Source organism: Chaetodon auriga, chromosome 20 (genome assembly GCF_051107435.1).
Source record: "Chaetodon auriga isolate fChaAug3 chromosome 20, fChaAug3.hap1, whole genome shotgun sequence".
Taxonomy (NCBI): Eukaryota; Metazoa; Chordata; class Actinopteri; order Chaetodontiformes; family Chaetodontidae; genus Chaetodon; species Chaetodon auriga.
Genome location: NC_135093.1, coordinates 1,732,775 through 1,745,508, shown reverse-complemented (window position 1 = coordinate 1,745,508; position 12,734 = coordinate 1,732,775). Strand labels below are relative to the sequence as shown.

General features: G+C 47.8%; 2 protein-coding genes across 3 annotated transcripts; one reads left to right on the top strand and one right to left on the bottom strand.

Moving 5' to 3' along the window:
- Window positions 1–2,816: 2,816 nt before the first annotated feature.
- Window positions 2,817–9,306, bottom strand: c20h10orf88 (chromosome 20 C10orf88 homolog). 2 transcript variants are annotated; one of them, XM_076760118.1, is made up of 9 exons: window positions 9,065–9,306; window positions 8,517–8,706; window positions 8,222–8,419; window positions 7,824–7,893; window positions 7,521–7,712; window positions 7,135–7,263; window positions 6,389–6,512; window positions 5,945–6,155; window positions 2,817–3,784 (listed from the first exon to the last, which is right to left on the bottom strand). In XM_076760118.1, exons 1-9 carry the CDS (start codon window positions 9,084–9,086, stop codon window positions 3,562–3,564), a joined length of 1,359 nt encoding a protein of 452 aa, XP_076616233.1. In that variant the 5' UTR covers window positions 9,087–9,306; the 3' UTR covers window positions 2,817–3,561. The 2 variants fall into 2 exon arrangements, with proteins under 2 accessions (XP_076616233.1, XP_076616235.1); XM_076760120.1 differs by having other exon boundaries at window positions 9,121–9,298.
- A 39-nt stretch (window positions 9,307–9,345) lies between these two features.
- asb3 (ankyrin repeat and SOCS box containing 3) lies at window positions 9,346–12,689 on the top strand. Its single transcript, XM_076760117.1, has 9 exons — window positions 9,346–9,403; window positions 9,659–10,028; window positions 10,127–10,239; window positions 10,322–10,454; window positions 10,646–10,823; window positions 10,972–11,190; window positions 11,291–11,593; window positions 11,679–11,812; window positions 11,913–12,689. Exons 2-9 carry the CDS (start codon window positions 9,662–9,664, stop codon window positions 12,083–12,085), a joined length of 1,620 nt encoding a protein of 539 aa, XP_076616232.1. The 5' UTR covers window positions 9,346–9,403; window positions 9,659–9,661; the 3' UTR covers window positions 12,086–12,689.
- The last annotated feature ends 45 nt before the right edge of the window (window positions 12,690–12,734 follow it).

The following is a 12,734-nucleotide window of genomic DNA, read 5'->3' as shown; positions in this document are numbered from 1 at the left end:
CTGGTGGAGAGCAAAGCAGAGCTGAAAGACGAGTTGATTCTGGTTTTAGACTCATCAGGAGGCCAGAGGCGAGACTAAATGCTAACGTTGAATCTGCTGGAGGAAACTGTTGTGTCTACAGATTGTCGCGCTGCCCCCCAGTGACCAAAATAAGTACTGAGTTTAGAATAATTCATCGCAGACAAACGTACACGTCTGCATTACAGATGTTCGATGAAACGTATGTGAAAAGAACAGAACAGAAACCGAAGTCCAGCACGACCTCAGCAGCCAAGTCCTGTTCACAAGGAGACCAAGAAAACAAGCTGAGGAATAAGTCCATCACCTCTCAGACATGCTGTTCTCTGCGCTGTGATGTGGTGTGTCCTCCCTCTGAGCCATGTCACACACTGAAACACTGGGCTCAACACAGCATGACACAATCTGCTGGCCCCAGCGTGTGTGTGTGTGTGTGTGTGTGTGTGTGTGTGTGTGTGTGTGGAGGCCCAGTGGAGCGCAGGTCTTACGTAACACTTGACATGGTTAACACACTGAGGTTAGTGATGTGTTCTCTGCACAGGTTCATGCAGGAGGTCAGCTGATGTCAGCGCCATGAGCTTTTTCATGGGGAGTGAAGCTAAATCTGGATCTACTGGAGCCGAACTGGCTCGTAAGATTTTTAATATTTTAAGATGAAACAGGAATCGGCTTGTTCAACCACTGCGTGTGAGGACGCTTTGATAGCCGGCCAGTTGGACTTCTTATCTCGATTAATTGACAGCAAGTTCAACAGGTCGATGAATTGCTGGTACAGCAGTTTGGTGTCTGCAGCTTATTTGGAAAATCCCGTCTGCTGCGCATGTTCACCACCTCAACAAGCTCCAACAGTCAAATGCACTGTGTTACATACACTATGTGGTTAAAGAAGTCAAGAATTTACTTTCATTCTCAACTTTTACATCGACTCCTTAAAGGGGTCAAAAAATGGAAAGAGAGCAACTCCATCTGCTGAGCAGTGATGTCAAAAAAGTAATTTTTACCCTTAAATTTCTATGAATTATTAATTTGTGTCCACAGCACTGAACTGTCCTCTCAAATTAAACAATGCTTTACAGAGCTTTGATAATCGTAATGATTCATTTGCATGGCAGAAGGCGTTTCCATCATACCGAACAGGACAGTCAGCAGAACGCCTGGTGGTAAAGCTGGCTTTAATGAGCAGAGACGGGGCGGACGTGAAACAGTCCTGCTGCTCCACACGAGTTTCCTGACATGACAGCAACTTTCAGCCAAGCAGAAAAACAAGCAGCAAACTGAAAACAGGCCTATCTGACAACACCAGGAATGGCAGGGTGATGGAAACACACTTTCTGGGAGACATAGCAGACATCCCTGTCATGGAACACCAGGCTGGTCTTCACATTACAGACGGGAACAGGCCAGCATCTTCTGCCAGACCTGGAAGACCAGAACCTCAGCACCCGGTCCTGTTACGTCATCTCCTAATGAAGGCCGGTTGAAACCAAAGGAACATTATGCCACCGACAAACTGAGCCATCGCACAGCAGCCGCTGCTCCTTCCCAACTGACAACACAGGGAAGCACCGAGCCATGCAGGGCTCAGGCTCAATGCTGTGACAGGCACTTCGTCCCCCGCTGTCCCCACTGAGACATCAGACATCAGGACACCTGCTCAGCATGAGACTGCAACCCTAAAGCTCAAGGACACACAGCAGCTCGGTGTTTATCCCTGAGCAGCTGCAGATTCAGATCTCTGAAGGGTTCTCACGAGGCTTGAATCTGCAGGAGCGAATCTTAAGAAGCAAGCTCAGAGAGAGAGGAGACGGGCTGAGGGGTGACGTGGGTTCACCATTAAAGCGTGAATGACATCTTCTCAGTGCAGACAGATGACAAGCAGCAGCAGGAGGAGACCAGCAGAGCTCTTCTCTCGCTCCGACCCCACTCGGACGAGCTGTGAATGGAAGCACTGACCCGCTTTGTCCTGATTGACAGAGCAGATCTTCTCCCAGAACTCCCCTCTGCTGACTCAGCGTCTGCTCTCCACATGCCTAAAAAAACATCCGCACATCATTTTACAATTTGGTGTCCTGCTTATGAAACGTGTGACCCATTTCGCTGGCGATGACTCAGCTCACAGCTGTGTGTCGGTTTGCAGCGCGGCTCCTTGGCAGCGACCCTCTCCTGTTTCTTTTTATTATATTTGGGGGATCAGGCAGGATTCACCTCAGATGTCTTCTGTTCACGACTCTGTGCTGCAGCTCTTCACATAAGAGGACTTTCAGTGACCTTGATGGTTCATTTCTCACCAATTTATGAGTCAGCGTTACTGGAAGGCCTGGCGGGAAACATCGGCTCAGTTGATTTTACCTTTTGGGAAACTCTTGGGCAACATTTTCCTCAAACCGCCATTGTTGTCCATATAAAATGTCCATAAATCAGCATCGTCAGCATCAAGTATTTCTGACTCATGTTTTTTGACAGTACAGTGCTGGAGCCCAAAGATACAAAGCAGTTCACAAAACATGTGGTACTTTTACTTCTGTTATATGCTTTTTTTTTTTTACACTATTTTAGCTTAAAATATGTGACTTTGTCTTTTCTTTGCAGTCCCACATCATTCACTCGTGTCTCTCATCCTCTAAAGTGTCTCAGGGATGAACAGCTTTCTAATTTGGGAACTGAAGCACTGAGCGTTTGCAGAGTTAGCGCTCACTAATCATCTCACTTCTTCTGGTTTCCTCTCTTCAGGCTCCTCTTTTTTTCACACAGCGCTACAGAATTAACGGAGTTATTAAGAAAACAAGCACATTCATCTGTATAAATATATTTTTTATTGCTATTTACATCAGTACAGTTATCAAAACCATCAACATCACAGTCCTTTTAATAGTTTACACGGGCAGATAGACGTTATGTTACAGGCATGTACATTATTTAAAAGCTTACAGTGACGTATTAAAACACGTTTTAATCAGTTTCACCCTCGACAGCTGCTCCCCTCACAGGTGTGGACGCATTCATGTGTCAAACCAAACAGTTAAGGCCTGACTAACCATGAACCTCAGAGCAGGTTAAGTGTAGTTACAGCACGCTGGTCAGGATGAGTGGAGGATCATGGGGATTATGAAAGCTGGGAGGTTAAAACCATCAACAGTAACCTGGTTAAGACGCAGGCCACACTCAGTTTTACTTCTTTTTCAGTTAAAATGGTCTCAAAAACAGTTAGTGATGTGTTTCTGGATACTTTCTCTTGTATTTTTGTAGTTTTCGTGTTTTGTTTCTTTTGGCCAAACTTGCATCCTGCTCAGTGTCGATGGGACAGTCCAACATCAGGACATTCAGACTGTCAAACAGGGTTGCATTCGTTGCTTTGTTCATTCCGAGCATTAGAGAGGACCACATTACGTTTTATCACATTGTTGAGACTAATGTTCTAATTTTGTCCATATTTCAGCCTTTTCTTCCTCCTGCTGTTGTGTTGTCACACTGACCTTGTACTTGGTCAGTCTGAGGAGGACCAGAGGCAGAGAGTGTCCCGTCAGTCTCTCCTCGTTGTTGAACTCAGTGCATGGCTGCCGTCGGGGCCGTTCGCTCCGACAGTCCGGGGGAAGCTGCTTCTCCCGCTGAGCCGCTCGTGGCTCCCGGGTTGAGGGCGAACTGCGGCAGGGCGCTCAGGAAGGCCTTCTCCAGCTTCTGCTCCAGAGCGTCCAGACGACGGTCCACGTGCTCCTTCAGCCTCCTCTCCATCTCCTCCAGACGACGCTCCATCGCTGCGTCCAGCTCCCTGCAGAGAGGAGGGAGAACGTGGGAGCGAGTGCAGGCAGTTGTTCAGTTAATGACGATAACCTACATAATAAACGCTCAGTTGTGGACAAAGTGTTCAAGTATCACGCAGACACTCATAAAAAAGCCTCTATATTCTGTTATTCTGAATACTTACAGGCGAAACATTTTCTTACAAAGCATTGAGAAGTTAAAAATCTCACTTATGTTCAGTATCTTCTCTGCATGCTTGGCTTCAGAGGGAGCTGAGCCCCTCACCTTCGTACCCTTTCCCAGTGCCACTGCTGTGCTTTATCAGTTATAAGCTACAGAAGAGGCTGTTCTTGTCTGCAGACGAGAGCTGAGCTGCGACTGATTCATGAACAAACATGAAGCCACATCAGAGACAAAACCTCGATCATAAACACAGACATGAAACCAAACCACCCACAGAGTCAATGTTGACCATAATCTCCCCCTAACCTCAAAAACCTGCTGCGCCCATCCTACTCAGGCACATTTCTTTCTGAATGAAACTCTGTTTCATCCGAGAGGAAATTTTCTGTTTTTCCACGTCTTTCCATTTTCTCAGCTTTACTTTTCACCTTCACAGCTTTCTTGAGTCAATCCTGCTGACATGTTACGAATCGTCGGTCAGGATTTGGTACATGTTAGAGTCTGGACAGAAATCCATTTTAGTAGTAACACGGAACAAAACGTCCACACCGACAGAAGCAGGACATGGACCAGAATGCAATGCAGCAGTCTCAGTGTAACGCAACTGCAGGACAGTCTGAGTTTAAGGAGACAGACGTTACAGCTGCACAACTAAAAGCAATAACTGCATCGTAAATGAGGAAATCAGAAGCTTTACAAGGAGATAAAACAGCATCTTTACAGTAAATATCACCTTTTCCCTGATGTCTGGATCTAAATTAAAGTATTAAAGTAAGTGTCGTAGGCTGTGGTGAGCAGGCCGATGAGCTGCGGTGAGACGTACCCTGAGCTGCTGTCGTCTCCTCGATGTGGAGTCACACTCAGCTGACATTCCCTCTGAACCCACACGAGCTGCTCGCTCTGACAAAGAGCCTCATTTATCAAACTGCTCTTTGCGGCGGCAGCTCATGAAGACATTTTTCGATTGTGGAGTGAAACGAATGTCAGCTGTAAATTCGGTTAGCTGATGCTGAGCCTTTCCACCAGTGTTGGCTAAATAATTCAATTTATTCGACGAGGTTTGGTGAGTTTGCCGACACTCTAGCGCTTCACACACAGTCATGCTGATAAATGGACTCTATTGTCTCTGTATCAGCCTCCATCCAGAGCCTGTCTGCGGTTCACTGACCACAACTGTTAGCACAACGTTTATCAAAGACAAGAACATGAACGTTTCAGTCACTTTGCTGGTATCTAGTCTGATGAACAGCGTGGACTTTCACTCCGACACATGTCAGGAGATCAGTGAATATTCTCTCAAGAAGCAGTGGGACATGTTTGGGCGTCAGCTCCACGCCAACAATGCGACTTCAGACAACCAAACCTACTGGCACGTTAAATAAACGGGTCTCTGTTTCACCAACAATGCGAGAGTGTGACGATGGCGTGGCTCAAAAAATTGAAACACAGAGATCAAAAAAGCTTACTGTTTAGACAACAGCACATTCAGCTACATACGCAAGGACATACAAGTCGACACGATCGCTCATTTCTGAGGAAAAGCTGAAGGAAATGTCTGATTGTCCCAGAAGACTGTTTGTCCAGAGACCTGCTGCATGCACTCAAATCTATTTAATAGTACAGTAGTCACAATGAGAACAGCAAAGCATTATTAGTCATCATATAAAATCAGTTTATCTTCCAGGTTTGGTAGCCTTAGTTAGCTGAGGATGATGCAGGAACAAAGCAGTAATGTCTTTCTGACACAAGGTGGAGCTACTTCCTCTGACCCCAGGTCAACGTGGAGCTGCTTCTCGGTTTGGGGTGACGGGTTCAGGTGTTCAACAGATACAAAACTTCACTGACTCTTTCTTCCAGAAGAATCTGGGTTGTAATTTCTCTGAGGAGCCGCAGCGAGATGCACTGAACTCTACACAAACTTTTCTTAATCAGCTCAATCATTTCTCCCAGAAAGCGAAAATGGTTGACGCACATTAATGGGACGGACTCGCTGAGCTTCACTCACCACGTGCCATTTCTCATCTGCTTCTCCTTCTCCGCCACCGCCGCGGCATCATCCAGCCTGAGCTTCGTCACCTGACCGCAGACGCTCTGGAGCACGGGCAGAAGCTCGCCGCCGGAGCTTAGCGCCTGGTCGTGTCCCTGCCCTTTCAGGAAGTGTGACATCATCTCCGCTAGCTGGGCGTGGCTCACTGCGCCGCTGCCGTCACCGCTCACTGGAGACATGAGACCACAGCGCACTGGTCAGCGGCTAAGATTCATGAAATTCAAGCAAGACAGTTTATACTGAACGTCTGAAAACCCAAGACTGAGACCTGTACGAGGAAATCGCCAGTTCTTTCAGAATTTCTATTAAATCGAAGACATTCCAAACTGTTTCGTCAGCCATTTTTTCTCAGCCTGCACCTTGTGCGTGCTCGTTTGACCCAAGACAGACGAGGATCCTTACTTATGTTCTTAGAGCTGACGCCAGAAAAGAGCAGGTCTGGGGAGGAGGAGGCGGAGCCGTCTGACATCGCTCCGTTCTGAGCAGGTGGAGCTTCGTCAGCAGGCGTGACGGAGCCGAGCGGAGGCTAGCGACACAGAAACAAGATGCTGTGAAACGACCTGATGTGTAAACATTTCCTGAAGCCACACTTCACTGGCACCATGCTGACAGAGGACATGCTAAAGAAAGGATCTGTGCTTGTCAGACAGTCGCGGTCACAGACATTTGGCTGCAGATTTGAGCTACTGTTCAGCGACCACCCCGCGAGGTAAATTATGGGGTAATCTGATGTTGTTGAGCTATAATTAACCATAACGCCCTGTGAGGAGCAACAGGAGGAGCACCAGACGCTGAACTTGTGCTCGGGCTGTACTTGGTTCTAGCTCTTTGCACTGTGCTGGTTTTCTTCTTCGCTGGCAGCTAAATTCCACATTCAACCAACATGAAGGAGACGGCTTCAAACTTCCACTGCTGCTCCTGCTGCGATCGTTGTCTGGTTGTTTGTCAGATCGATTTTTGCTCGATTTTATGTTTGATTCTTGCTCTTCAGTTCACTCAAATATTCAGCGCCATTCGCAATCATCTCTCAGCATCTTCAGTCATCCACGTTAAGCTGCCACACCTGATAAACTTGTTTGTTTTAGCAGTAACTAAGGCATCACATTCTGTGGGCTGAGGGCAAACAATAGCACAGATAATACTAATACCCTGGAGTCTGCAGGCCGGGGCTGGTTACTGAGAGCTGCGGGGGAGATGTTGGCTCCTTGAACCAGGGCAGACAAAGCTCCACCGCCCATCAGGAGAGGCAGGAAGCCGCCCAGAGAGCTGGTCTGGTTCTGGAGAGGAACACACACCGACAGACGGCATCATTCTGTGCAGCTGAAGGCAAAGGTCGCCTGAAGGAGGCTGAGCGATCTAAAGTCTTACAGCACACTTTGGAGAATGATCATCAGTGAGGTGAAGCACCAGTCAGTGGTAGTAAATGAGCTAAAACATGTAATCTACTGGCACGGTCATTGTTGTTGTAATTCCCCCTCGTCGCCTGCAGAGGTCATTTTAGGTAATCAGTAATTTACTGCTCCATCAGTCAAACCTTCTGCTGGAAGTGCACCATGTCCATGAGGTTCTGGGCTCCCGGTGAGAGGCTCGTCCCCATCTCCTCAACCAGACACTGCACCTGCTGCATGTCGATGCCGGGGCCGCGGGCCGGGCAGGGCTGCAGCTGCCGGAGGCCCACGAGGACTCGACACACCAACACACTGCTTCTACCGGCCAGAGAGAGCAGCTGGGAGAGCGGCCAGAGGAGGACAAACCAGATCAACACGGTAGTAAACAACCGTCCTCGTCACACTCACTGCTCTTTGTGTTTGGACAGACGTCCTCGAACGCAACTCACCTTCACCTCACAGGCTGAGGACAGATGCTCGAGTGTCAGCTGCTTCTTGTAGAAAGGTCCTCTGTCTGAACTGTCCGCACAGAGGAGAGAGGACACTGCTTCAGCCTCCCATCAGACAACAACCAGGAAATGATCCATCAAAGATGAATAACACGCGTATCAGTGTCAACTTTTTCAAGCACCTTTATCACATTTCAGCCCGTATTCAACGCCGGACAACGGAGAGTGACGGGACATAAGGAGCCAGCGAGGACAGTAAATTCAGACTGGGGATGTTAACAGACTGCACACCCAGCTTCACTGATGGAACGAAATGCTGCTGTCTGTGAGCTTCATGTGCATTTTTGCTCATTATACGCTTGAACTATTCAAAAAGCTGCATCATCAGCTCCTGTTACCTGTCAGGCTGGATGCGGTCGTCTCTCTCCCCGCGTACCGTCCCACAGTATTCTCCCATCTGGCTGTACACCTCCATGGTTCGAGCCTCGCTGACGACCAGCAGGCGGCTGATGGCGGTGGGAGAGCAGGGGCTGCAGTGGAGAGTCAGGACACACGGAGAGCCTTCGTCCGTCTGCTCCAGCAGCACGGGGTCACCCCTGAGAGGGGAAGATGGGTGTTGAACGTGCTGTTCACCAAAAATGTTAAGCTCACCCATCACTCATCTACACCCCTTCTGTCAGTGAATACTGTTACCAGTTCGTCTCGTCTCCGTCCGACCGACTGAGCTCTTCAGGCTCGTCTTTGTCAGCGATGTGAACAGGAAGCAGAACGTCGGCCAGTTGACGCTCCTGAGCGTGACAGACCCAAGCGGCTCCGCTCTTCACGCCAATGTCCACCATGATGCTGCTGAGGCCACGGAGGCTGTGACCTACCAGGAGACAAGCTAGGACACAACATAGGAAACAGCTTAGGAGACGAGAGTGAATGCGTTTGGAGACAGGTTGGGTACGAGACACGTTTGGAGACAATTTAAAGGGAAAAAAAGAGACATTACTGTCTACAATCTACAAGTTAGGACATTTTGATTAATCTTTTTCACAAACGAACCTTGAGGCTTTACATGACACTGACAGTCAGTGAAGGCTGACTTCATATATTATGTGTACAGGCTCAGTTTTTCTCTCCCTCTTCCCATGTTACAAATGTCCAGCATAAAGCATTTGACAACTATGATGTGGGGATGTTTTGACTAATAGTTTTTACTTCAAGAGGGTAAAAGCCTTCTTACAACACATCAGTACCTGTAAATAAGCTCCCTGACATGAAGCCACAGCGCCGCTTTCACCCTTAACGTTACCTTCAAAACCGTTGATTAGCTTGTTTTCCACAGGTGACTGAATTTTCGTCTTCGCATTTCTTCCGAAGTACGTAAAAAAAACTTGACTCGCGGCTATAACCGATGATAAAACGGTGAATTTCTCGATGCAGCTAACGCTAGGTCCCACGCATCGCCCCTCAGCTACCGTGTAGCAGCAGCCTGCGCGAGGACAGCCAATGGCAGCCGCGCGACAGGATTGTTTGCTGTGACGTCATCAAACAGCGACTCTGGAGATGTCGGTCCGGGCTGTGATATTGTTTTGGTAAACGCCTCTTTTAAAGTTGTCCAAATAACTTTTACGTGCTGTCATTCGCATATTTAAGGTGTGTTTGTGTGTTAGCGTGAGAGTTTATGACAATTTCACTGCACACAAAACTTAATCCTGATTCGTCAACGTCGTAGCGAACAGCTAATGGTTAGCTAATGGCTAAGTGTTTTGATTTGTCCTCCACTGACTTAAGGATATCCTAGCTAACTGTTAGAGAGATGGTGGCATAAATAACTGTTTTCACTGCAGGGCATGGACTTTACGGAGTGCTACGGAGACACCGTCTCCAGTGTCGCGGCTGCAGCTCGATCAGGCTGCTGGAGGCGGGTGAGGAGGCTGATGAAGAGGGGCTTCAGTGTGGACTGTCGAGACAACCGCGGGTGGAACGCCCTGCACGAGGCGGCAGCCGCCGGCAGCCTGCAGTGTGCGCAAGAAATCCTGTCTGCTGTCGGCGGTAAGAAAGGGTGTAATTCCTATGTGAACTCTTTGACGCATGAGGGGGAATCTGCATGCTACCTGGCAGCAGAGCGTGGACACCTCGCAGTGGTCCGAATCCTCCTGAAAGCACACGCCAACGTCAACCAGCCGACAAATGACTTGTCCTGTCCTTTGTATGCAGGTATAACACATCATCAAACTGGTGTTACTGTGCTTTCAGTTGCTCTTTTGGTTTGCAAATTTGACTTTATTGGATTAACTCTGTCTTTTTCCCAACAGCTGTAGATGGTGGGCACGAGGAGGTTGTCCAACTGCTGGTCAGTAAATGTGCAGAGGTCAACGGGACGCACACGGCTTCCTGCTGGACCTGCCTTCATCAAGCTGTTTATAAGGTAAGAAGGGAGTTGACAAACACACACACACTCTGTGAGATCCGTTCTAATTCATAACGTCCATCTTCTTTTATTCCCTCAGGGTCACAGTGAAATCGTGCGTATTCTGGTCAACGTGTGCAACCTGGAGGCGCTGGATGATCACAGGATCTCCCCTCTCTTCGTGGCTGCACAGTATGGACAGCAGGAGTGCCTGGAAATTCTGGTCAATGCTGGTAAATAGCTGTTTTTCTTCATACCATTATGCGTGCATGAGCACAGAGCTCGAAGTGAAGTCGGCTCTCCACAGATCTTTTTGGTCGTGTGTCAGACTCAGACTCTCAGACTTTTGGTTAATTTCCTGAAGTTGACAAACCAGTGAAATGAAATTCATGATGAATTGTGTTTGATTTGGTTTTCACTTTAGGTGCCAATGTGAACACGCAGGCGGCTGATCTAGCCACACCGCTGCTGATTGCCTCTCAGGAGGGCCACCAGGCCTGTGTGGACTTCCTGCTGGACCACGGGGCAGATCCCAACATAGCCTGCAGTCACGACTGGCCCCAGCTTCCCATTCATGCTGCCGCAGAGTTCGGCCACATCGGGTACTTGAAGTTAAGATCACTCATCGACCGATGAATTAAAGAATGATTGTGCTTTCTCAGATTTTTAAAAAGTGGATGTGCTTTATGCAGATATTATCCTGTTAATTTCCCTGAACCCTCTGTTATTGTTATTATTTTTTCAATCCAGCGTCCTCAGGAGGCTGGTAGCTGTTACGGATCGTGCATGTGACCGTGGTGACGGCATGGTGAGTCCGCTGTACATGGCCGTCCTCAGGCACCAGAGCAAAAGTGTGGAGCTGCTCTTGAGGGAAGGTTATAGCCCAGATGCTCAGGACTGCACACACGTCCTGGACCTCCGCTCACCGCTCTCCTTCGCATTGAGTCACACATCAAACAAACCATACAGGTCTGTGAGAACGTAGATTTGACCTTGTCGCACACTCCAGGAACATACACAAAAGAAAACAGATGGATTTGCCCCTGATTTCCACTAAAATCTCTTTCAGTGAGTCAGTGAGGTTGCTGGTAGCTGCAGGAGCGAGTTTGAGCGAGGAGGACTGGGTTCATGCCTTGGCCACTGACAAAACAGACCTGCTGCAGCTGATACTTGAGCACAGATGGATCTCACAGCCGGAGACTTTGACCAGGAACTGTTCTGCACCACATCATCAGGGGAAAACTACATTAAAGCCACAGGAGCTGAGGGAGCTTATCTATGTGGCACTAAACCAAGTACGTTTTGCTGCCTGCTGGCTCCCTCTGCTTCTGAAGGCCGGACTCGAACCGTCTTTGCTGCTTCAGCCCGAGATGTAAGTCCATCCCTTCACTCTTTCATCGAGTATCAGATTGCTACACTTGATCAATGTCTTTCTTTTTGCCCTTGATGCTTTCCAGGTTGAACCAGGCCGACAGTGAGGTGTTGAATTACCTGCTGGAGTTTGTAAACTGGTCGACTCTGTCCCCGCCTCTGTCCACTATTCTGGATCGAAGACGGACGGAGAAGACTTGGCAGCCGTGTCCACATTTTGGTACAGAGACAAAACGTACACTGCAGATTTGCTTTTTCTAATCTTTCAATGAGGATAATTTTAATTCTTTCTTCATTTCTTTTTCCTCTCCTCCCTCTAGACTCCATCATCTGTCTTTCCCACATCTGTCGGCTGCAGATTAGGCTGCTGCTGGGACCAGATCTACTGATGAGGACCAGTGTAGTCCAGCAGCTCCCTGTGCCCTCCCCCCTTCATCCTTTCCTCCAATTCAAAGACATCCCAGAACCTTCCTACAAGCGCTCGCCATCATAAGCACTTTAAACTGAAAACAGGGATGCAGCAGTGCACAGCAGCACAGATGTGTGTTGTAAATACCATCCTCTTCCTCGTCTTCCCCTGTATGCTGCTTTAAGGTTGTTTACAGTTTCATACATGTTTTCTGGAACAGCTTGTTAAAGCTCCTCATGGAAGCTTTATGATATTTGAGTGTGACATTCAAACCCAAGAGACCATGTTTCTATGGCTGAACTAGTCCAAGTGGTCTGTGAGATGTTTTGTGCATCATTTTACAGATTTCCTCAAAATTCTGCACATATGGTATCGTTGAAGACTTTTCATTGACTGGACTGCACAGGTGGACCCGTGAGGTTTAGACTTGACAAGATGGCCACATGATACTTCGTCTGTACCTTTACAAAACAACAACAACAACAACAACAACAAAAAATCTTGCAAAATTTGCATATTGTCATATACCCGTGCATTTTGTATCTCCTTCCATTTATGGGCAGAAGCATTTGTATTTTTATTGTATTTAACAAACCAATTGTTTCAATTCAAGTTAATCAATCCCCACATGTGGCGTTTGTTTAATTTATGTATCGATATGACATTAAAAGACATTTGGTCGAATGCTGATTGGTGCAAACCGTTGTCATTTAACACTTCGGCCGGCTCTGAT

What these genes read in the sequence shown, in the direction of transcription:
- c20h10orf88 (XM_076760118.1), bottom strand. Translation starts at nt 9,086, where the DNA reads ATGTCAGGGAGCTTATTTACAG. An exon ending in GACGGAGACGAGACGAACTG is followed by an intron (nt 8,420 to 8,516) that starts GTAACAGTATTC and finishes TTCCCCTCTCAG; the next exon opens with GGGTGACCCCGTGCTGCTGG. An exon ending in CCTCAGCCTGTGAGGTGAAG is followed by an intron (nt 7,713 to 7,823) that starts GTGAGTTGCGTT and finishes CCGCTCTCCCAG; the next exon opens with CTGCTCTCTCTGGCCGGTAG.
- asb3 (XM_076760117.1), top strand. Translation starts at nt 9,662, where the DNA reads ATGGACTTTACGGAGTGCTACGGAGACACCGTCTCCAGTGTCGCGGCT. An exon ending in TTCATCAAGCTGTTTATAAG is followed by an intron (nt 10,240 to 10,321) that starts GTAAGAAGGGAG and finishes TTATTCCCTCAG; the next exon opens with GGTCACAGTGAAATCGTGCG. An exon ending in GCAGAGTTCGGCCACATCGG is followed by an intron (nt 10,824 to 10,971) that starts GTACTTGAAGTT and finishes TTTTCAATCCAG; the next exon opens with CGTCCTCAGGAGGCTGGTAG.